Below are 22,332 nucleotides of genomic sequence, written 5' to 3'. Positions count from 1 at the left end.
TGAGGAGTGCGGGGGGTCCCTGGGGCGTTCACACTCGGGCACGGTGGGGTAGGTTGGCGGGGCTGGGCATGGGCTCTGCAGGATACTCAGGGAATCAGGACTGGGGGTCTCACCCAGGCAGGGCAGGGGCCTGTGGAGAGGGCCGGCTATGGGGCTGGGCAGGGGAGCAGGGTTCACCCAGGCAGGCCATGGGGCAGTGGAGGGGGGCTGGCTGTGGGGGGCTGGCCGTGGGGCAGGGTCTCACCCAGGCAGGCCATGGGGCAGTGAAAGGGGGGCTGGCCATGGGGCAGGGCTCACCCAGGCAGGCCATGGGGCAGTGGAGGGGGGCTGGCCGTGGGAGGCTGGCCGTGGGGCAGGGTCTCACCCAGGCAGGCCATGTGGCAGTGGAGGGGGGCTGGCCGTGGGGCAGGGCTCACCCAGGCAGGCCATGTGGGCAGTGGAGGGGGGTCAGCTGTGGGGCAGGGCTCACCCAGGCAGGCCATGCAACAGCGAAGGGGGGCTGGCCGTGGGGCAGGGCTCACCCAGGCAGGCCATGCGACAGCGAAGGGGGGCTGGCCGTGGGGCAGGCCATGTGGCAGTGGAGGGGGGCTGGCCAGGGGGCAGGGCTCACCCAGGCAGGCCATGTGGGCAGTGGAGGGGGGCTGGCTGTGGGGCAAGGTCTCACCCAGACAGGCCATGTGGCAGTGGACGGGGGCCGGCTGTGGGGCAGGGCTCACCCAGGCAGGCCACAGGGCAGAGGAGGGGGGGCTGGCCATGGGGCAGGGCTCACCCAGGCAGGCCATGTGGCAGTGGAGGGGGGCTGGCCGTGGGGCAGGCCATGTGGCAGTGGAGGGTGGCTGGCCATGGGGCTGGCCGTGGGGCAGGGCTCACCCAGGCAGGCCATGTGACAGCGAAGGGGGGCTGGCCGTGGGGCAGGCCATGCGGCAGCGAAGGGGGGCTGGCCGTGGGGCAGGCCATGCGGCAGCGGAGGGGGGCTGGCCATGGGGCAGGCCATGTGGCAGTGGAGCGGGGCTGGCCGTGGGGCTGGCCGTGGGGCAGGGCTCACCCAGGCATGCCATGTGGGCGGTGTCCAGCCGGAAGCCCGGGTCGCAGTGGCAGGTGAAGCCGTCGGGCACGCGGACGCACTGCCCATTCTCGCAGCCGTTCAGGACCCCGCACTCCTCGGCCGGCAGCCCCTCAAACCGCTCTGGGGGGGCACCGGGGCATCAGCTGGGGCCCCGCTCGCCCTGCCCCCGCTGGGCTGGCCCCACTCCTGCTCCAAGGGGGCCCTCGGGGGGGGCTGCCCCTGCCTGACCTGGAGCAGCCCCCCACGCCTGGCGTCTGCTCTTCTCCCCAGCCCCCCCTTACCTGGCACCCCTCCCCCTGCTCTACCATGCCTGGCACCCCCTGCATTCCCCCCCATACTCAGGGCTCCTCCCCCTAGTGCCCCCACAACTGGCATCTGCTCTTCCTCAGTGCCCCAGTGCCCGGTGTCTGCTCCTGGCCCCCAACCCCTGCATCTCCCCCACTGGCCCCAGTGCCCGGTGTCTGCTCCTGGCCCCCAACCCCTCCATCTCCCCCACTGCCCCCATGCCCAGTGTCTGCTCTTGGCCCCTAAACCCTGCATCTCCCCCAGTGCCCAGTGTCTGCTCCTGGCCCCCAACCCTGCATCTCCCCCCAGTGCCCCCATACCCGGCATCTGCTCCTGGCTCCCCAACCCCTGCATCTCCCCCAGTGCCCCAATGCCAGGTGTCTTCTCCTGGCTCCCCAACCCCTCCGTCGCCCCCCTTGCCCGGGGCTCCTCCCCCCGTCACTCACCGGTGTGGGTCTCGCTGGCCTGGCCCGGCTGCTCGGGGAAGGGGCTGGCGGGCTGGGGGGGATAGTGCCAGGCGGGGTCGGGCTCAGGGTCCGGAGGGCTGCGGGGCCGGTAGGTGCGGGGGGAGTCAGGGCGCCGGTAGGGGGCGGGCGGCTCCTCCGGGCGGGCATCCACGTAGGCCAGGTCCTCGAAATCGCCGGCCTCATAGGTGGGGGGGCCGTAGAGCGAGTCGCGGCGGCCGGCGTAGCCCCCCAGGGCGTAGGGGTCGTAGTCAGGGCGCAGGCCGGGCTGGGGCCCCCGTGCCGCGGAGCTGGTGAACAGCTCAGGGCCGTAGGGCAGCCCGTAGCTGGGCACGAACTCTGGGCCGTATTCATAGGGCAGGCCCGGGCCGGGCCGGGCCGGGCCGTAGCTTGGGGGGCGCAGCACGTTGCACAATGCCTCAAAGTCATCTGGGGGGGAGAGATCTTTGCTGGGGGGTGGGGACCCCACTGCAGGGTGCAGGGCCCCCAGGCACCCACCCAGGGCCCCCAGCTACCCCACTGCAGGGTGCATGGCCCCTGGGCACCCGCCCAAGGTCCCCGGCCACCTCACTGTAGAGTGCAGGAACCCCGGATGCCCCTGCAGGGCCCGATCCCCCCACCTCACTGCAGGGCCCCCGGCTGCCACCCCCAGGGCCCCCAACCACCCCCACTGCAGGGTCCCTGGCCACGCCCCCCTTTGGGCCCCCCACCTCACTGCAGGGTCCCCAGTCGCCACCCCCAGGGCCCCCAATCACCCCCACTGCAGGGCCCCTGGCTGCCCCCCTTGGGCTCCCCACTCCCCACTTCACTGCAGGGCCCCCAGCCGGCACCCTCAGAGCCCCCGACCCCCCACCCGGGCCCCTGGGCACCCCCTCCAGGGCTCCTGACCCCTCACCCCACTGCAGGGCCCCCAGCTGCCCCACCAAGGCCCCTACAGCAGGCGGGGAGGGTCTGTGGGTTGGGCCCCTCACCTGAGTCTCGGGCGGGGCACAGGGCGCAGTCCATGCCCCAGGCCTCCCCGTAGAGGCAGCAGCACTCAGTGTAGGTAACCTGCCGGTCGAGGCGCGGGCGGCTGCAGACCAGGTCCGGCCCCACCTCCTGCCAGCACACGGCCTGGTTCTCGTCTGGGGGAGACACGAGCGTGTGGTGGGTGTGAGTGACGGAGTGTGTGAGCCTGACAGTGCCGTGAGCATGTGATGAGTGTGTGCACGTGGGCATGATGGAGCGTGTGAGGCAGACAGTGGTGTGCAATGAGTGTGTACATGTGGGTGACAGAGCACACACCTGACAGTGCTGTTCCATGAGTGTGCATTGAGTGTGTGCACGTGGGTGTGACAGAGCATGTGAGCCCACCAGTGCCATGCGATGAGCAAATGCACGTGGGCGTGATGGAGCACGAGCCTGATGCGTGTGCAATGAGCATGTGCACGTGGGAGCAAGAGCATGTGAGCCCAGCAGTGCCATGCCATCAGCATGCGATGACCATGTGCACGAGGACGTGATGGAGCGTGAGCCAGACAGTGCTGTGCGATGAGTGTGCAATGAGTGTGCACACGTGGGTGATGGAGTGCAAGTCTGACAGTGCTGTGCGATGAGTGTGCCATGAGTGAGCCAAGGCCTGCACGTGCCCTTTCACTGTGTACGTGCGAGCCCCCCCCGAGCTGAGTGCCTCAGTCTCAGCGTGTGCACACGGACCGGCTGGCCCTTGAGCTGTTCCCTGTTGGTGCCGGGGGGGATGACCCACAAGTTGCCTGTAATATTTTGGGAAGCGAGTGCCTGGGGCACTGGGGACGGGGACCCTGCGGGCGCCGAAGCCGTAAAGCCGGGGGCTGGGTCGGTGGCATTGCTGTGGGGTCTTGGTGGGCCTGGGTCACTGGTAGGTCCAGATGGACATGGGGACCCCGGCGGCCGGGGCAGCCACGCCTCACGGACAGCGAGGAAGGAGATTCCCCCACCCCCTGCAGGGGCTGAGCTGGGGCACGGGGGGGGGGGGGGGCCCAGACCATGTGGGGGGCGGTCCGGGCAGGGGCGTCACTCACCCAGGGCCTGGCTGTCGTTGGCCACGCAGCGGCGCTGGGACCCGTCCAGCACGAGGGGGGGTGAGCAGGCGCAGTAGAAGGAGCCGATGGTGTTCACGCAGCCCCCCTCCACGCAGGGCTCTGCCTCCTCGTCACGGCACTCATCATTATCTGGGACCGACATGGGGGGTCACCGTGGCGTCACCCCCACAGCCACTCACGGCAGCGCATCTCAGAGAAGCAGCCATTGGGCCAGGGGCCAGTTTGGGGCGCTGGGGGAGGAGGCCTGGGAGTCGGGGGCTGGGTTGGGGGGCCGGGGGAGGTCTGGGGGGGTAGGGGCTGGGTTGGGGCGCTGGGGGAGGAGGTTTGGAGGGGCAGGGGCTGGGTTGAGGAGCTGGGGAAGGAGGCCTGGGGGGCAGGGGCTGGGTTGGGGGGCCGGGGGGGGCCCACCGATGCACTCCAGGTGGTGTGTCTCGTAGCAGTAGCCTTTGGGCCAGGGGTGGGAGGTGCGTTGGGGTGCAGGGGCTGGGGGAGGAGGCCTGGGGGGGCAGCGGCTGGGTTGAGGGGCTGGGGGAGGAGGCCTGGGGGGGCAGGGTCTGGGTTGGGGGTCGGGAGCTGGGTTGAGGAGCCGGGGGAGGAGGCCTGGGGGGGTCAGGGGGGCTCACCGATGCACTCCAGGTGGTGTGTCTCGTAGTAGTAGCCATTGGGCCGGGGATGGGAGGTGGGTTGGGGCGCAGGGGCCAGGGGAGGAGGCCTGGGGGGCAGGGGCTGGGCTGGGGGGCAGGGGGAGGAGGTCTAGAGGGGGCTCACCGATGCACTCCAGGTGGTGTGTCTCGTAGTAGTAGCCATTGGGCTGGGGCCGGGGGTGGGAGGTGGGTTGGGGTGCAGGGGCTGGGGGAGGAGGCCTGGGGGGCAGGGACTGGGTTGGGGGGTCAGGGGGGCTCACCGATGCACTCCAGGTGGTGCGTCTCGTAGCAGTAGCCGTTGGGCCGGGGGTGGGTTGGGGTGCAGGGGCCGAGGGAGGAGGCCTGGGGGGCAGGGGCCGGGTTGAGGGGCTGGGGGGAGGAGGCCTGGGGGGCAGGGACTGGGCTGTGGGGCTGAGGGGGGGCTCACCAATGCACTCCAGGTGGTGCGTCTCGTAGTAGTAGCCGTTGGGGCAGTAGCAGGCGTAGCCGGGGGCCTTGTTGACGCAGACGCCCCCCCGGCACAGCTGGGTGCTGAAGAGCGTGCACTCGTCCATGTCTGGCGGGGGAGACACGCGGCCTGACCACGGGGGGACTGTCTGGCAGCCTCTGCCTGCCTCAGTTTCCTTCTGCACTTGGCCTCACTTCCTTCTGCACTTGGCCTCACTACTCGGGGGGGGGCAGCGCAGAGACGGGGAGTCTGCCACGGGGGGTGGGATGGACGGGCCAGGGGAGATTGCAGAAAGATGCCGTGAGCCTCCCGACCTGACCCCAAGAGCGGGCAGGTGGAGCTGGGGAGCCCTCGGACCTCATAGACTCATAGGTCAGAAGGGACCAATCTGATCGTCTAGTCTGACCTCCTGCACAAGGCAGGCCACAGAACCCCACCCATCCAATTTTATAACAACCCCTAACCCAGGACCGAGTTATTGAAATCCTCAAAATTGGTTTGAAGACCTCAAGCTGCAGAGAATCCACCAGCAAGCGACCCATGCCCCACGCTGCAGAGGAAGGCGAAAAACCTCCAGGGCCCCTGCCAATCCGCCCTGGAGGAAAATTCCTTCCCGACCCCAAATATGGCGATCAGCTAAACCCTGGGCCGGACAGAGGAGAAACGGGTCCCCTGGCAGCTTGGCCGGGACGGGGGCTGGCCTGGGGTGCCCCATCTGCCCCAGAGGTTGGAGGGAGACAGACGCTAGCCTCACTGGGCACAGCTCCGGGGGTGAAGCAGCGGGGGGAGGCATGTGGGTGAGTGGGGTCCCCGGGGGGCCCGGCACACTGGGGTTCCTCCAAGGGGCTGTTTAATGGCTGGGGCGTGGCGGCGAGCGGGTGGAGTCAGGGGCACCCAGAGACCTGGCTCCTGCCAGCTGTTACCCACCCCTGCCCCCTGCACAGCACTCACCTGTGAGCGCGCCAAGGGGTCCTGCCGCGGCGTAGCCGTTCCCACGGGGGCACAGGGCCTGGTACTCCACTGGAGCCGGAGAGAGAGCGCATGAGAGCCGGGAACCTCCCCCTGTGTCCCACGGCGCCCCCCAGCACTCACAGGGAGGGCCCACTCCCCTCCCAGAGTCAGGAGAGAACCCAGGAGTCCTGGCTCTGAGCTCCCCCCAGCCCCCAACCCCATCTCTCCTCCCAGAGCCAGGAGAACCCAGGAGTCCTGGTACTCAGTCCCCCAACCCCCGCCCAGACCCCACTCCCCTCCTAGAGTCAGGAGAGAACCCAGGAGTCCTGGCACTCAGCCCCCAGCCCCCCGACCAGACCCCACTCCCCTCCTAGAGCCAGGAGAGAACCTCTGCCCATGAGCTGGGGTGGGATGGGGCTGTCCAGCAGGACGCAGTGAACAGGGATAGGGTGGGTCCTGTTTGGGATGCTGGGCTGGGTCTCGGGGCCCGGCACAGGGGCTGGCTGGTTTAGGAGCCACAGAGGAGCAGCTCCAGGTGCCAGGGCAGGTCCTGGCGAGCACCCAGCTCCTGAACCTGCGGGCACTGGCTGGGCAAGACCTGAGGGCCGCAGCGGGCACCGGGGTTAGAGGGAGTTTGAAAGATGCCTGTTCTTGACAGGGAGGGGGGCTGGCAGGGCAGGGGGGCTATCACTTGTGGGCTTGCAGCAAGGCTGGATGTGAACCCTACCTCAACCCCCAGAGTGGGGGTGGGGGCTGGGCTGGGCAGGGCCCCCCTACCTGTGCCTGGGTCGGGGCAGGACTGGGCCGGGCCTCCCTACCTGTGCCTGGGTCGGGGTAGGGGCTGAGGTGGGCCCCTGTACCTGTGCCCGGGTCAGGCCCCCCGTACTTGTGCCCGGGTTGGGACAGGGCTGAGCCGGGCCCCCCTACCTGTGCCTGGGTCATGGCAGGACTGAGCCGGGCCCCCATACCTGTGCCTGGGTTGGGGCCGGGCCCCCCTACCTGTGACCGGGTCGGGGCCGGGTCCCCCGTACTTGTGCCTGGGTCGGGGCAGGGCTGAGCCGGGCCCCCCTACCTGTGACTGGGTCGGGGCCAGGCCCCCCATACCTGTGCATGGGTCAGAGCAGGGCCCCCCCATACCAGTGCCCGGGTCATGGCAGGGCTGAGCCGGGCCCCCATACCTGTGCCTGGGTCGGGGCCGGGCCCCCCTACCTGTGACCGGGTTGGGGCAGGGCTGAGCCAGGCCCCCCTACCTGTGCCTGGGTCACGGCCGGTCCCCCCCTACCTGTGCCCAGGTCGGGGCAGGGCTGAGCCGGGCCCCCATACCTGTGCCCGGGTCAGAGCAGGGCCCCCACATACCTGTGCCCGGGTCGGGGCCAGGCCCTCCCATTCCTGTGCCCAGGTCGGGGCAGGGCTGAGCCGGGCCCCCATACCTGTGCCCAGGTCGGGGCAGGGCTGAGCCAGGCCCCCATACCTCTGCCTGGGTTGGGGCCAGCCCCCCCATACCTGTGCCCGGGTCGGGGCAGGGCTGAGCCAGCCCCCCCATACCTGTGCCCGGGTTGGGGCAGGGCTGAGCCAGGCCCCCCATACCTGTGCACGGGTCAGAGCAGGCCCCCTCCATACCTGTGCCCAGGTCATGGCAGGGCTGAGCCGGGCCCCCATACCTGTGCCTGGGTCGGGGCCGGGCCCCCCTACCTGTGACTGGGTTGGGGCAGGGCTGAGCCAGGCTCCCCTACCTGTGACCGGGTCAGGGCCGGGCCCCCCGTACTTGTGCCTGGGTCGGGGCAGGGCTGAGCCGGGCCCCCCTACCTGTGACTGGGTCGGGGCCAGGCCCCCCATACCTGTGCACGGGTCAGAGCAGGGCCCCCCCATACCAGTGCCCGGGTCATGGCAGGGCTGAGCCGGGCCCCCATACCTGTGCCTGGGTCGGGGCCGGGCCCCCCTACCTGTGACCGGGTTGGGGCAGGGCTGAGCCAGGCCCCCCTACCTGTGCCTGGGTCACGGCCGGTCCCCCCCTACCTGTGCCCAGGTCGGGGCAGGGCTGAGCCGGGCCCCCATACCTGTGCCCGGGTCAGAGCAGGGCCCCCACATACCTGTGCCCGGGTCGGGGCCAGGCCCTCCCATTCCTGTGCCCAGGTCGGGGCAGGGCTGAGCCGGGCCCCCATACCTGTGCCCAGGTCGGGGCAGGGCTGAGCCAGGCCCCCATACCTGTGCCTGGGTTGGGGCCAGGCCCCCCATACCTGTGCCCGGGTCGGGGCAGGGCTGAGCCAGCCCCCCCATACCTGTGCCCGGGTCGGGGCAGGGCTGAGCCAGCCCCCCCATACCTGTGCCTGGGTCGGGGCAGGGCTGAGCCAGCCCCCCCATACCTGTGCCCGGGTTGGGGCAGGGCTGAGCCGGGCCCCCCATACCTGTGCACGGGTCAGAGCAGGCCCCCCCCCATACCTGTGCCCGGGTCATGGCAGGGCTGAGCCGGGCCCCCATACCTGTGCCTGGGTCTGGGCCGGGCCCCCCTACCTGTGACCGGGTTGGGGCAGGGCTGAGCCAGGCTCCCCTACCTGTGACCGGGTCACGGCCGGGCCCCCCGTACTTGTGCCCGGGTCGGGGCAGGGCTGAGCCAGGCCCCCCTACCTGTGCCTGGGTCACGGCCGGTCCCCCCCTACCTGTGCCCAGGTCGGGGCAGGGCTGAGCCGGGCCCCCATACCTGTGCCCGGGTCAGAGCAGGGCCCCCACATACCTGTGCCCGGGTCGGGGCCAGGCCCTCCCATTCCTGTGCCCAGGTCGGGGCAGGGCTGAGCCGGGCCCCCATACCTGTGCCCAGGTCGGGGCAGGGCTGAGCCAGGCCCCCCATACCTGTGCACGGGTTGGGGCAGGGCTGAGCCAGGCCCCCCATACCTGTGCCCGGGTCGGGGCCAGGCCCCCATACCTGTGCCCAGGTCGGGGCAGGGCTGAGCCAGGCCCCCATACCTGTGCCTGGGTTGGGGCCAGCCCCCCCATACCTGTGCCCGGGTCGGGGCAGGGCTGAGCCAGGCCCCCCATACCTGTGCACGGGTTGGGGCAGGGCTGAGCCAGGCCCCCCATACCTGTGCCCGGGTCGGGGCCAGGCCCCCATACCTGTGCCCAGGTCGGGGCAGGGCTGAGCCAGGCCCCCATACCTGTGCCTGGGTTGGGGCCAGCCCCCCCATACCTGTGCCCGGGTTGGGGCAGGGCTGAGCCAGGCCCCCCATACCTGTGCACGGGTCAGAGCAGGCCCCCTCCATACCTGTGCCCAGGTCATGGCAGGGCTGAGCCGGGCCCCCATACCTGTGCCTGGGTCGGGGCCGGGCCCCCCTACCTGTGACCGGGTTGGGGCAGAGCTGAGCCAGGCTCCCCTACCTGTGACCGGGTCAGGGCCGGGCCCCCCGTACTTGTGCCTGGGTCGGGGCAGGGCTGAGCCGGGCCCCCCTACCTGTGACTGGGTCGGGGCCAGGCCCCCCATACCTGTGCATGGGTCAGAGCAGGGCCCCCCCATACCAGTGCCCGGGTCATGGCAGGGCTGAGCCGGGCCCCCATACCTGTGCCTGGGTCGGGGCCGGGCCCCCCTACCTGTGACCGGGTTGGGGCAGGGCTGAGCCAGGCCCCCCTACCTGTGCCTGGGTCAGGGCCGGGCCCCCCGTACTTGTGCCTGGGTCGGGGCAGGGCTGAGCCGGGCCCCCCTACCTGTGACTGGGTCGGGGCCAGGCCCCCCATACCTGTGCACGGGTCAGAGCAGGGCCCCCCCATACCAGTGCCCGGGTCATGGCAGGGCTGAGCCGGGCCCCCATACCTGTGCCCGGGTCGGGGCAGGGCTGAGCCAGGCCCCCATACCTGTGCCTGGGTTGGGGCCAGGCCCCCCATACCTGTGCCCGGGTCGGGGCAGGGCTGAGCCAGCCCCCCCATACCTGTGCCCGGGTCGGGGCAGGGCTGAGCCAGCCCCCCCATACCTGTGCCCGGGTCGGGGCAGGGCTGAGCCAGCCCCCCCATACCTGTGCCCGGGTTGGGGCAGGGCTGAGCCGGGCCCCCCATACCTGTGCACGGGTCAGAGCAGGCCCCCCCCCATACCTGTGCCCAGGTCATGGCAGGGCTGAGCCGGGCCCCCATACCTGTGCCTGGGTCTGGGCCGGGCCCCCCTACCTGTGACCGGGTTGGGGCAGGGCTGAGCCAGGCTCCCCTACCTTTGACCGGGTCACGGCCGGGCCCCCCGTACTTGTGCCCGGGTCGGGGCAGGGCTGAGCCGGGCCCCCCTACCTGTGTCTGGGTCACGGCTGGGCCCCTCTACCTGTGCCCGGGTCATGGCTGGGCCCCCCCTACCTGTGCCCAGGTTGGGGCAGGGCTGAGCCGGGCCCCCATACCTGTGCCCGGGTCAGAGCAGGGCCCCCACATACCTGTGCCCGGTCATGGCAGGGCTGAGCCGGGCCCCCATACCTGTGCCCGGGTCGGGGCCAGGCTCCCCATACCTGTGCCCGGGTTGGGGCAGGGCTGAGCCAGGCCCCCATACCTGTGCCCGGGTCGGGGCAGGGCTGAGCCAGGCCCCCATACCTGCGCCCGGGTCGGGCCAGGGCTGAGCCAGGCCCCCATACCTGCGCCCGGGTCGGGCCAGGGCTGAGCCAGGCCCCCATACCTGCGCCCGGGTCGGGGCCAGGCCCCCATACCTGTGCCCGGGTCGGGGCAGGGCTGAGCCAGGCCCCCATACCTGTGCCTGGGTCGGGGCCAGGCCCCCCATACCTGCGCCCGGGTCGGGGCAGGGCTGAGCCAGACCCCACATACCTGTGCCCGGGTCGGGGCAGGGCTGAGCTGGGCCCCACATACCTGTGCCCGGGTCGGGGCAGGGCTGAGCCAGACCCCACATACCTGTGCCCGGGTCGGGGCAGGGCTGAGCCAGACCCCACATACCTGTGCCCGGGTCGGGGCAGGGCTGGGCCAGGCCCCCCATACCTGCGCCCGGGTCGGGGCAGGGCTGAGCCAGACCCCACATACCTGTGCCCGGGTCGGGGCAGGGCTGAGCCGGGCAGGCCGGGCCCCAGGCATGGCCCAGGCTGCAGCAGCACTCCTGGCGGGTGGCGTTCCTGGCCAGCACCTTCTCGCAGGCCTGGTAGTAGCACTCCTGGCGGCTGGGGTCCCGCACGTGCGCTCCAGGCTCGGGCTGGGGGACGGGCAGGCGGCCGGGGGGCTGGGCTGCAAGGCAAAGGGGGGTGGGAAGCCCCAGTGAGATGGGCAGGCCAGGACCTCGGCCTGGGGAGATGCCACCCAGGAGCCCCCTGTGGCCAATACACCCCAGGCCATTCCTGGTAATATCGGGATACGGGTGGGCTAATTCTGACGTATTGGACAGAAGCTGGGTCCTGTGAGGGGTCGTGGGAAGGTCCCGACTCGGGGTGCAGGTGTCCCTGGGGTCGCTGACGGTAGGAACATTGTCTGAGCTCCTGTTACCCCGTGTTTACACCCGGGGAACCCCCCAGGCGGATGCAAAGTACATGGCCCTTGGGGGAACAGTAGAAGCAGCTAATCTCTCGTCCTCCTGCAGATGCTACACAGCCTCTGAGTCATGGCTGCTCTGGTACCGGACTCCATCTTGTTTCCCCCGGGAAAGGCCTGAGACCCGAGATAAAGGATTCCTGCCACAGGCAAAGCTGTTTAGGGCAGGGGAGCGACATCCCCAGGGTTCCTCGCCAGCCTAGAGACTCCTGGAAACAAGGACTGACCGTGGGGCAAGGGCTGAGCCCAGGCTGGGGGCATTTCTGGCCTGCGAGAGGAATTCCCGGGGGCTGCAAGTCGCAGGCAAGTGCAGCTGCCCCTCAAGAATCTCTGCAGGCTGCGTGAGGAGCTGTTAGGGGAGAACTGGCCCCTCAGACCCAATCTCCGGAGTCTGCTGAGCTCAGAGCTGGGGGCTGGTTATCTGCTGGGGGGCTGGTTCTCCCAGAACATCCCTTGGCTTGTCTAAGATCCGGGCGTGGCACACAGTGCGGGGGCAAGCGGCTGCACCTCTCTGCGCAGCACGGCGCGGGGGGGCAAGTTCTTCAGCTCCTGCTGGGCAGGTCCTGCAGCCGACCCCCACAGACCACACACCTCCAAATGCCCCCCTCCCTGCACCCTCCTCGAGCAGCCCCCTCCCCCAGTCCCCACTCCCCTCCCCGGCACCCCCTCCCCCAGCGCCCAGTCCCCACTCCCTGCACCCTCCTCGAGCAGCCCCCTCCCCCAGTCCCCACTCCCCTCCCCGGCACCCCCTCCCCCAGCGCCCAGTCCCCACTCCCTGCACCCTCCTCGAGCAGCCCCCTCCCCCAGCGCCCAGTCCCCACTCCCCTCCCCGGCACCCCCTCCCCCAGCACCCAGTCCCCACTCCCTGCACCCTCCTCGAGCAGCCCCCTCCCCCAGTGCCCAGTCCCCACTCCCCTCCCTGGCACCCCCTCCCCCAGCACCCAGTCCCCACTCCCCGCACCCCTCCCCGGCACCCCCTCCCCCAGTGCCCAGTCCCCACTCCCCTCCCTGGCACCCCCTCCCCCAGCACCCAGTCCCCACTCCCCGCACCCCTCCCTGGCACCCCCTCCCCCAGCACCCAGTCCCCACTCCCTGCACCCTCCTCGAGCAGCCCCCTCCCCCAGTGCCCAGTCCCCACTCCCTGCACCCTCCTCGAGCAGCCCCCTTCCCCAGTCCCCACTCCCCGCACCCCTCCCCGGCACCCCCTCCCCCAGCGCCCAGTCCCCACTCCCCTCCCCGGCACCCCCTCCCCCAGCGCCCAGTCCCCACTCCCCTCCCCGGCACCCCCTCCCCCAGCACCCAGTCCCCATTCCCCTCCCCGGCACCCTCTCCCCCAGCACCCAGTCCCCATTCCCCTCCCCGGCACCCTCTCCCCCAGCGCCCAGTCCCCACTCCCCTCCCCGGCACCCCTTCCCCCAGCGCCCAGTCCCCACTCCCCTCCCCGGCACCCCTTCCCCCAGCGCCCAGTCCCCACTCCCCGCACTCCTCCCCCAGCGTTGCCCCCCACTCACGGGGGCTGGGCAGGCGGGTGCAGCGTCCCGTCATGGGGTCGAACTCCTGGGCACTGCTAGGGCAGATGCAGAGGAAGGAGCCTTCCACGTTCTCGCAGAGCTCGGCTCCGCACACGCCCTGCAGCGTCTCGCACTCGTTCACATCTGGGGGGCGAGGGGCAGCTGGTGAGGGGGGCGGGGGAGCCACCATCCAGCTCCCCCATCCGCCCTGTCCCCTGCAGCCCCCCTTGCCCGCAGCTTGCCCCCCCGGCAGCCCCCTGCCCCCAGCAGCCCCCCAGACCCTGGCAGTGGTGCCCATCGCGGGCGGTCTCATAGCCCTGGTCGCAGCGGCAGTGGAAGGAGCCGGGCAGGTTGTGGCACATGGCGTGGTCCCCGCACAGCGTCCCGTTCGCACACTCGTCCACATCTGAAACAGCCAACAGCTGGTCACCACGGTGCCTGCAGCCCCCCCCCCCCACGGTTCCCTCGTCGCCTGCAGCCCCCCCTCACGGTTCCCACGGCACCCGCAGCCCCCCCACGGTTCCCACGGCACCCGCAGGCCCCCCCCACGGTTCCCACGGGCCCACCCCCATGGCCTGTTCTCCAAGCTCAAACCCAGTGCTCACTGGCACAGCCCCTCCCTGGACAAACACCCCCTGCCCCCCGGGCACTCACCGACGCAGGCCCCGGCAGCACCGGCCTGGTAGCCTGGCTCGCAGGCGGGGACACAGTGGTAGGAGCCGGGCTGGTTCTCACAGCGCTGCACCCCACACAGGGCGCTCCCATACTCCTGGCACTCGTCAACGTCTAGGGGCGGGGGGGGGGGACAGCATCAGGATCTGGCCATGGGAGATGAGGGGGCAGCTCGGCCCAACCTGGGGCTAAGGGGAGCAGGGCTGGTTCTGTGCCCCTGGGGTGCAAGGACTCTTTGCAGCCCCCAGGACTCTCCATGGCTGGGGCAGGGGCTGCCCAGCAGGTGTGAGCCCAGCGTGACCCCTGGGAACGGGGCATGTTACCCTCAACGCTCCAGGACGGGATCCCCCTACCTGGGGGCATGAACCTGCCAGCCCCCCACCCCCTTGACACCCCGGCACTCACCGACGCAGGCCCCGGCAGCACCGGCCTGGTAGCCTGGCTCGCAGGTGGGGACACAACGGTAGGACCCGGGCTGGTTCTCACAGCGCTGCACCCCACACAGGGCTCCCCCGTACTCCTGGCACTCGTCAATGTCTGGGGGGCAGGGGGGCAGTCAGCCACACAGGCAGGGGTGGGAGGGCGCTGGTTGAGCCCCCCGGGACTCCCCCACCCCCACAGAGCTGCGAAGAGTCCAGCAGAGCAGTGACAGGATGGGATCCCGGCCTCTGGGCAGTGGGAAGGGGACAGAGCACCCCACACGTGAGGTGAGGAGCAGAGCCCTGGCCCCGCCCCTGGCACCTGGTCTGCCCCAGGCCCTGCCCGGGGGCAAGGGGGTGTCAGGTCCCAGCCTGGATCTGCGGGGCTGCAGCAAGTGCTATGCCTGGGTGGAGGCTGGAACCAGACATAGCAAGGGGGGACCCCAGCCCCCTCCCCACAGAGCTCCCCACGGCGTCTCACCCTGGCAGGCGCGCTTGTCGGGGCCAGTGCGGAAGCCGGCTGGGCAGTGGCAGTCGAAGGAACCGTCCGTGTTGGCACAGCGCCCGCCCTCGCACATACCCCCGTGCTGGCATTCGTCCACATCTGCAAAGGGAGACACAGCTCAGCGGGCTGGATGGACACTCCCCCCCTCGCCCCAGGGGACCCGGACCCTCCCCTCACAAGTGCGGTGTCCTCTGCTCCCCGGACGCCTGGGTCCTCCCCCATCCCCCTGCAAGAGGCGCTGTGGTTCCCGGATGCCTGGGTCCTCCCCCATCCCCCTGCAAGAGGCGCTGTGGTTCCCGGACGCCTGGGTCCTCCCCCATCCCCCCACAGGAGGCGCTGTGGTCCCCAGATGCCTGGGTCCTCCCCCATCCCCCTGCAGGAAGCACCTCGGTCCCTGGACACCTGGGTCCCATACCAAGGCAGGTGGTGCCGCTGGGCACGGGGGCAAAGCCCGGGGCGCACAGGCAGGTGTAGGAGCCATCAGTGTTGAGACATTCGCCGTGCGGGAAGCAGAACTCGCCCTCCAGGCATTCGTTGACATCTGCAAAGGAGGGTGTCAGCAGGGTGGGGGTCCGGCCCGGCCCCGTCAGCCCCCCCCCGTGTCCCGCACTTACCTGCACAGGGGCCCCCTGGCGCGCCCGCCCGGTACCCCTGGCTGCACTCGCAGCGGAAGGAGCCCTCGGTGTTGGAGCAGCGGCCGTGGGGGCCGCAGGGCGAGCCTGTCAAGCACTCGTCAATGTCTGCAAGCGAGGGGCAGAGTAAGTGCGGGGGCGGGAGAGCTGAGGGGGAACAGAGCCTGGGGGGCAGCCCCCACAAAGGCAGGTTGGGGGGCCCAGTGCTTGTGGGAGGGGACAGCCGGGAAGGGGTCCGGGGGGGAGGGGTCTGCGCCAGGGCCAGCCTGTACCTATGCAGCGCCCACGGGGGTGGGGTGAGTGCGGGCGGGGGGGTCAGCACCAGGGCCAGCCTGTACCTATGCTGCGCCCACGGGGGTGGGGTGAGTGCGGGGGGGGTCAGCACCAGGGCCAGCCTGTACCTATGCTGCGCCCACGGGGGTGGGGTGAGTGCGGGGGGGGGGGTCAGCACCAGGGCCAGCCTGTACCTATGCTGCGCCCACGGGGGTGGGGTGAGTGCGGGGGGGGGGTCAGCACCAGGGCCAGCCTGTACCTATGCTGCGCCCATAGGGGCAGGGTGAGTGCAGGGGGGGGTCCAGCACCAGGGCCTGCGGGGGGTGGGCAGCAGCCTGTACCTGTGCAGCGCCCGCAGGAAGGGGAGGGGTCCACTGGGGGGTCAGCGTAGGGGGGGCCCAGGGCCCGCAGCGGGGGGGGCAGCGCCAGGGCCGGGCTGTACCTGTGCAGCGCCCACAGGAAGGGGAGGGGTCCACTGGGGGGTCAGTGTGGGGGGGGCCCAGGACCCGCAGCCGGGGGGCAGCGCCAGGGCCGGGCTGTACCTGTGCAGCGCCCACAGGAAGGGGAGGGGTCCACTGGGGGGTCAGCGTGGGGGGCCCAGGGCCCGCGGGGGGGCCTGTACCTGTGCAGCGCCCGTTGCGGAGCCGGTGCCCATCCCTGCAGGGCAGGCACTGGAAGGAACCGGGCGAGTTGACACACTCCTGCCCCGGGCAGGCCAGGTGGTTCTCACACTCGTCAATGTCTGCGCGGGCAACCAGGGGCAGGGGGTTAACGACCCGCATGCTGGCCCCCCTGGGGCCGGTTCTCCAGGGGCCGTTCAGACACCTGGCTGGGCATGGAGACCCGACTCTGCCCCGCAGAGCCCTGCCCCCGCCCCGAGAGCCCCCTTCCTGCCCCTCCAGTGCCCTATGCCCCACCCCCAGAGCCCCCTCCCAGTGCCTGGCAGCCCCCAGCTCACCCTGGCACTGGCGCTGCTGGGGGTCGAGCCGGAAGCCGGCCGGGCAGACGCACTGATAGCTGCCAGGCGTGTTCTCACAGCGCCCGTAGCTGCAGGGCCGCGGGGTTTGCCGGCACTCGTCCACGTCTACGAGGGGAGAGAGAGTGACAGCGGGGGGCAGGGGGGTGCTGCCTGGCACAGCCCACTGCCCGCAAGCTGCGTGCTTCCCCACGGGGCAGTGCCCTGGGCCCCACACACTCATGCCCCTGGGTTCACCCCACCCTGGAGCAGGGTCATGCTGGTGGGGGGTGCTTGTCACAGCCACAGCCACCCCAGCTCCCCAGCACAGCCAGACACTGGGGACAGCTCTGCACCCGCCTCCCAGCCCAGCTCTTACCCACACACTCGGTGCTCGCGGGGCTGGGCCGGAAGCCGCCAGGGCAGAGGCAGCGGTACCCGCCGGCCACGTTCTCACAGCGCCCAGGCTCACAGGGCTGGGGGCTCTGCCGGCACTCGTCCAGGTCTGCAACGGTCACGGCCTGGCATCAGAGCTGCTGGGCCTTGAGACGGGACCCACAGGGAACCCTCCCCAGGCCGTGCTGCCCCCGCCCCCGCTCAGGTCTCTGTCTGGAGCCATGGGGCCCTCGTGCCCGGGGGAGCAACAGCTGGGCAACCTGCAAAACCGGGCTCGCCAGGGGGCAGGGGCCTGGCTCTGCTTCCCTGACAGAGGAGGTGGGGAACCCCACCCGGGAGGCAGGGGAATCCCAGTGGTTGGGCAGGGCAGAGCGGGGGTGTGGCAGGTGACAGGGCCAGAAGGAGTTAGTTAACCTCCCAGACTGACCTGACCCAGGGCCAACTTTAGAGACTTGTTAGGAAAATATGTAAATGAGCAGAGCTTTGAAATGCAAATCGGCCTTGTTAGAGGTAGAAGGGGAGCTGTGTGCTCAGGGCTTGGGATGGCAGCAAACAAGCCTTGTCTATTGCTAGAGCTTTAATTCAAAGATCAAAGGGAATATTAACATTTATGATGATACTTGAGGGAAATAGTATTATTGTCTCTGTGTCTCTTCGAAGGTTGTGAACCTGCATCTGAACCATTTAATGGATAAATTCCCCTGGGCTAATTGCCAGGCTGGTTGGGAGAAGGAGAGTTAAGTCGATTGTTTTCTCAGGCCGAAAGGCTGCTGGAAATGTGTAAAAACCCTGGGCCACGATCCTGCTTCATCTCAGATCTGCTTTGGGTTTTAAGAGGGGGAAACCTTAAGCCACAAGGATTGAGATCCCCAGTCACTGACTGGAGCCACCCTGAATAAGGGCATTGGACTGTAACCTCTGGACAGTTTCTAAAAGGACTTTTGGCAACTACAAGCTCCTCTCTGCTGTGTCTGAACCTCAAGAATTGAATTCACGTCTGTCTGTTCATTGATCTTTTAACCAACTCTCTCTCTTTTCTTTTGTAATACATTTTAGCTTAGTTAATAAGAACTGGCTCTAAGCATGTATTGTGGGTAAGATCTAAGTTATAATTGGATCTGGGTGTGTGGCTGATCCTTTGGGGTTGGAAAAACCTTTTCTTTTATGTGATGAGAGAAGATTTCCAGTAACCATCATCATATCTGACGTGTGTGTCTGGACAGAGGCCTGAGGCTGGGCACTGGAAGGGAACTGCAGGGTTTGGATTCTGAGGAACCAGGGAAGTGCTACAGAAGCTGTTATGCGCTGGCTGGTAAATCTCAGTATTGGAAGATCCACCAGCGTTTGGGGTTTGTCTGCCCCGTTTTGTTTGCAGTTCACACTAATTGAGTGACCTCAGAGGGCTCCCACAGGCAGTACCGTCACAGGGGTAACTGCGCTGAGCTGGGCACCGCAGCCGCGTTGCCAGAGACCCGGACGGGGGCTGCGCTCAGGGCTTGTGACCCGGGGTCTGTTGCTGGCTTTGATTCAAAGCTCAGGCCGGGAGTGTGAACATTCAGGAGGACACTTGGGAGAAATGGCGTCATTGTCTCTCGCTCTCTTTGAGGGTTGTGGTGACCTGGAAGGGAACTGTTAATGGGTAAATTCCCCTGGGCTAATTGCCAGCATGGTTGGGAGAAGGGACGTTGAGCCAATTGGTTTCCCAGGCCAAGAGGCTGCTGGAAATGTGTAAAAACCCTGGGCCACAATCCTGCTTCATCTCAGATCTGCTTTGGGTTTCAAGAGGGGGAAACCCAGAGCCATAAGGATCCCCATTCACAGACTGGAGCCACCCTGAGCACGGACATTGGACTCTAACCTCCAGACTATTTCTAACAACTTTTGGCAGCTACAAACTCACCGTCTCTGCTCCAGATCTGGACCACAAGACACTGAACTCAAGTCTGGCCGTGTATTGATCTCCCAGCCAATTCTCTCTCTTTTCTTTTGTAATAAAAAGTTTAGTTTTGTGACTAAGAATTGGCTGCAGCATGATTTGTGGGGAAGATCTGACTTGTAGATTGACCTGGGTCTGGGCTTGGCCCTTTGGGACCAGGAGACCCTGATTTCTTTTACTGGGGCGTTGGTTTTCATAGCCAGTCATCCCCATGATGGTGGCTCTGGTGGGGATGCCGGGAAGCTGGAGTGTCTGAGGAATTGCTTGTGGGACTGGTTAGCCAGGGGGTGAGCCCGAAGTCCTCTCTGGCTGGCTGTTTGGTTTCCTTGGTGTGCAGAGAAACCCCAGCCTGGGGCTGTGACTGCCCAGCTCCAAGCAATTTGTCCTGAACTGGCACCCACAGTAGGGTCCTGCCAAGGGCAGCATCATTATAGGGGGAACCCCTGGGCGTGGGGTGGGGTGTAGCCAGGAGCCCCTGGGGGCGGGGCAGTGGAGGGGAACCCCTGGGGGGGAAGAGTGGGGCAGACCAAGGAACCCCTGCAGGCAGGGCAGGGGCACTCCTAGGGGCAGGGCACCCCAGGGGCGGGGCAGTCACTGGGGGCAGGGGCAGGATACCCCCAGAGGCAGGGCACCCCTGGGGAAGGGGCAGTCACTGGGGGTGGGGGCACCTACCCAGGCACTCAGTGCTGGCTGGACTGGCACGGAAGCCCCGGGGGCAGGTGCAGCGATAGCTCCCGGCCGTGTTCTCGCAGAGGCCCTGGGCGCACGGGCGGGGGATCTGGGCACACTCGTCGATGTCTGCAGGGCACAGGGGGGCTGTGAACCCCCAGTTACCCCCAACCCCCATCCTCCTGCCCGGCCCTCCCCCATGGCACCACCCCACCCAGCCCCATCTGCCCCCAGGGCACAACTGCCTCCCAAGTGGCATCACACCTAGATCACTGCCCAGCCCCCCGTCTGCCCCCCATGACCCCCTGCTCCCTGCTGGGTGCTGTGTTACCGGTGCAGCTGGTGCCAGGGGGGTTGGGCCGGTACCCGGCAGGGCAGACACAGCGGTAGGAGCCGGGCGTGTTCTCACAACGGCCCTGGGCGCACGGGCGGGGGCTCTGGGCGCACTCGTCAATGTCTGCAGAGCACACGAAGGAGGAGAGAGCAGTGTCAGTGGGGGGGGGGTCAGGGACTCACTCCCCCAGCCCCAAGGACCATGGGGTGCCAAAGGGGGAATTTTTTGTAATACTTTGTGTGTGCCTCAGTTTCCCCCCTCTGCGGCCTTGTTCCCTAGCAGGGGCAGGTCCATGCTCTGGCCGCCCCTGACTCCATGGAGCAGGAGAAGACAATGGCAGATCCAGCCACCGGTACGCTGGCGACCAACAAGCCAGAGGGTCTGGCCACCCACCTCTCGCTCTGTCTGGAGCCCGACGGCCGGGAGACGGGGGGCAGGGGAGTTGGGCTCCCCTCGGCCTAAGGAAGGAGAGCGGGCAGAGCAGACGGACGGCCTAGACAAAAGGCTTTGTTCTGGGATGGCTGAGCTCTGGCTGCCTGGAACGGCCGAGATCCTACGGACTGCCCACGCTGGGTGCCAGCCAGTGACTACGCCAGGCGCACGTCCCTGCAGAGCCCAGACAGCAGGACCCCGGGCCCCCCACCCAGCGCCCACTGCCCTGGGGCCCTCCGTTGCCCTGGGGCCCCCACTTCCCTGGGGCCCCCCATGCCTGCTGCCCTAGGACTCCCCGCCCAGTGCCTGCTGCCCTAGGACCCCCTGCTGCCTGCTGCCCAGGGGCCCCCTGCCCAGCGCCCTCTGCCCTGGGGCTGCCCACTTCCCTGGGGCCCCCCACCCAGTGCCCGCTGCCCTGGGGCCCCTGCGCCCGTCTCTCACCTCGGCACTCGGGGCCCGGCGGGGCAGCACGGTAGCCGGGGGCGCAGACGCAGCGGAAGCTCCCCATCGTGTTCTCACAGCGCCCGTTGGCGCAGGGGCGCGGGCGCTGCCGGCACTCGTCCATGTCTGGCACAGACAGACAGCGAGAGACGGTTCCCTGAGCCACGTGGGGATGCAGGGGCCCCTCGCTGGCCCAGGCCGAGCCCCCCACCCTCCGCCCCCCGGTGCCCCCCTCACCGATGCAGTGGGTGCCCTGGGTGCTGAGCCAGAAGCCTGGGTGACAGAGGCAGGTGTAGCCGCCCTGGCGGGGGCCGCAACGCCCCGGGCCGCAGATCTCGGGGTTCCGCTCACACACACTGCTGGGCTCTGCCGATAATGGGGGGTGATTGGGGTCTGCCCCCTGCCCCCCACCAGCCGCCCCCCCCACTCCCCCAAACCCCTCACTGGGATCCCCCACCCCTGCCCTACCTTCAGCGTCCCAATCCTTGCCCCACCCCTCACCTCTCAGCGCCCCCACCCCCTGCCTCACCCCTGAGCCCCCAGTGCCCCCACCCTTCAAAATCCCTACCCCACCCTACTCCTCACCCCCCAGCGCCCCACCCCCTGCCCCACCCCTCAGTGCACCCACCCAAGTGTCTCCACCCTCCAGCCTGCCCCATCGTTTTACTACACCCCCCCCAATCCCTACCTGAGGTCGGCCCCTCCCGGGCAGCTTTGGGGATAGGTGGCAGGGTTGTGGGGGGCTGGGCAGGGCGCTGCCCCCCTGGTGCCGTGGGCTGGGCACTCCAGTGGGCTGCAGGGGGACAAGGAGGGGGGTGAGGATGGGGAGTGGGGGAGGGGCTTGGCCCAAACGTGGGTATGGGGGAGAGGAGGGTGAGACCAAGGGACACCCAGGAACCTTCCCATCCCCTGCCCCGGGGTGGGGGCCTCAGGCTCCGTGGCCCATCCAGCCCCTCTGCTGGGTCTGCCAGGGATGGGTCTGAGATGCAAACGGGGAGGGCACATACTGGGCAGGACGGGGGGAGCAGAGTGGAGGAGGGGCACAGATGGGGTGACATGGATGGGGGGTGCTGTGGTGGGGCTTGGTGAGGGAATGGGGATGGGCTGGGGGAGACAAGTGGGGGAAGGGCATGGATGGGGGTGCTGTGGGGGGGACATGGATGGGGGAACAGGGATGGGTGGGGGAGGGAGACAAGTGGGGGAGGGGCATGGATGGGGGTGCTATGGGGGGATTTGGATGGGGGTATTGTGGTGGGGCTTGGCGGGGGAGGGGCTGTGACGAAGTGTGGGGGGGTTCTTGGGTTTCCTTGTTTTCCCAGGGGGTTGCATGCAGAGGGGGTGGGACTCGGTGTCCCCGGGTGCTACTGGTTTAACGAGGGGAGGGGAGAGGGAGTTTGTTGGGACACAGGACTGGGGAGGGAACTGGGGAGCCCGGCCGCTGGAGGATGGAAACCCCAGTGCCTGGTGACCCGGAGACCCAGCTCAGAAGTCACAGCCGGTTCTGGCCAGTGGGGGACAATGGGCTGTGGGGAGAGACCCCGGTGACCTGACCAGCCGGCTCCAGCCAGAGGGGGGCTGAGAGGAGAGGAGACCCAGGCCATCCTGTTTATGACTCTGTTTACCTGGAGAGAGGACAATGGACAGGGGGGGCTTGGGGCCGGGGATATCGGAGGCCCAGCTGGGAAGCAGGGGGGCTCTGGGCTGGAGAGGGGGACCAGGCAGAGCCCCCCTGGCTGCAGGGGGACTGGGATG

General features: G+C 68.9%; 1 protein-coding gene across 1 annotated transcript in view; it reads right to left on the bottom strand.

Moving 5' to 3' along the window:
* Positions 1-22,332, bottom strand: part of LTBP4 (latent transforming growth factor beta binding protein 4) — a 39,420-nt gene that overhangs the window by 280 nt on the left and 16,808 nt on the right. Inside the window, 22 exon segments of the mRNA XM_050928389.1 lie at positions 1,046-1,186; positions 1,798-2,244; positions 2,787-2,939; positions 3,855-4,004; positions 4,947-5,075; positions 5,919-5,987; positions 10,908-11,105; positions 12,917-13,060; positions 13,197-13,322; positions 13,571-13,702; positions 13,994-14,125; positions 14,489-14,611; positions 14,928-15,053; positions 15,127-15,252; positions 16,040-16,159; positions 16,376-16,501; positions 16,752-16,877; positions 19,377-19,502; positions 19,705-19,830; positions 20,581-20,706; positions 20,818-20,946; positions 21,269-21,373. Of these exon segments, the coding sequence (XP_050784346.1) occupies positions 1,046-1,186; positions 1,798-2,244; positions 2,787-2,939; positions 3,855-4,004; positions 4,947-5,075; positions 5,919-5,987; positions 10,908-11,105; positions 12,917-13,060; positions 13,197-13,322; positions 13,571-13,702; positions 13,994-14,125; positions 14,489-14,611; positions 14,928-15,053; positions 15,127-15,252; positions 16,040-16,159; positions 16,376-16,501; positions 16,752-16,877; positions 19,377-19,502; positions 19,705-19,830; positions 20,581-20,706; positions 20,818-20,946; positions 21,269-21,373 (3,180 nt within the window).

The sequence above is a fragment of the Gopherus flavomarginatus genome, chromosome 18 (assembly GCF_025201925.1).
Source record: "Gopherus flavomarginatus isolate rGopFla2 chromosome 18, rGopFla2.mat.asm, whole genome shotgun sequence".
Lineage (NCBI taxonomy): Eukaryota > Metazoa > Chordata > Testudines > Testudinidae > Gopherus > Gopherus flavomarginatus.
The sequence above is the reverse complement of the archived record's forward strand: the minus strand, read 5'-3'. Positions and strand labels throughout refer to the sequence as shown.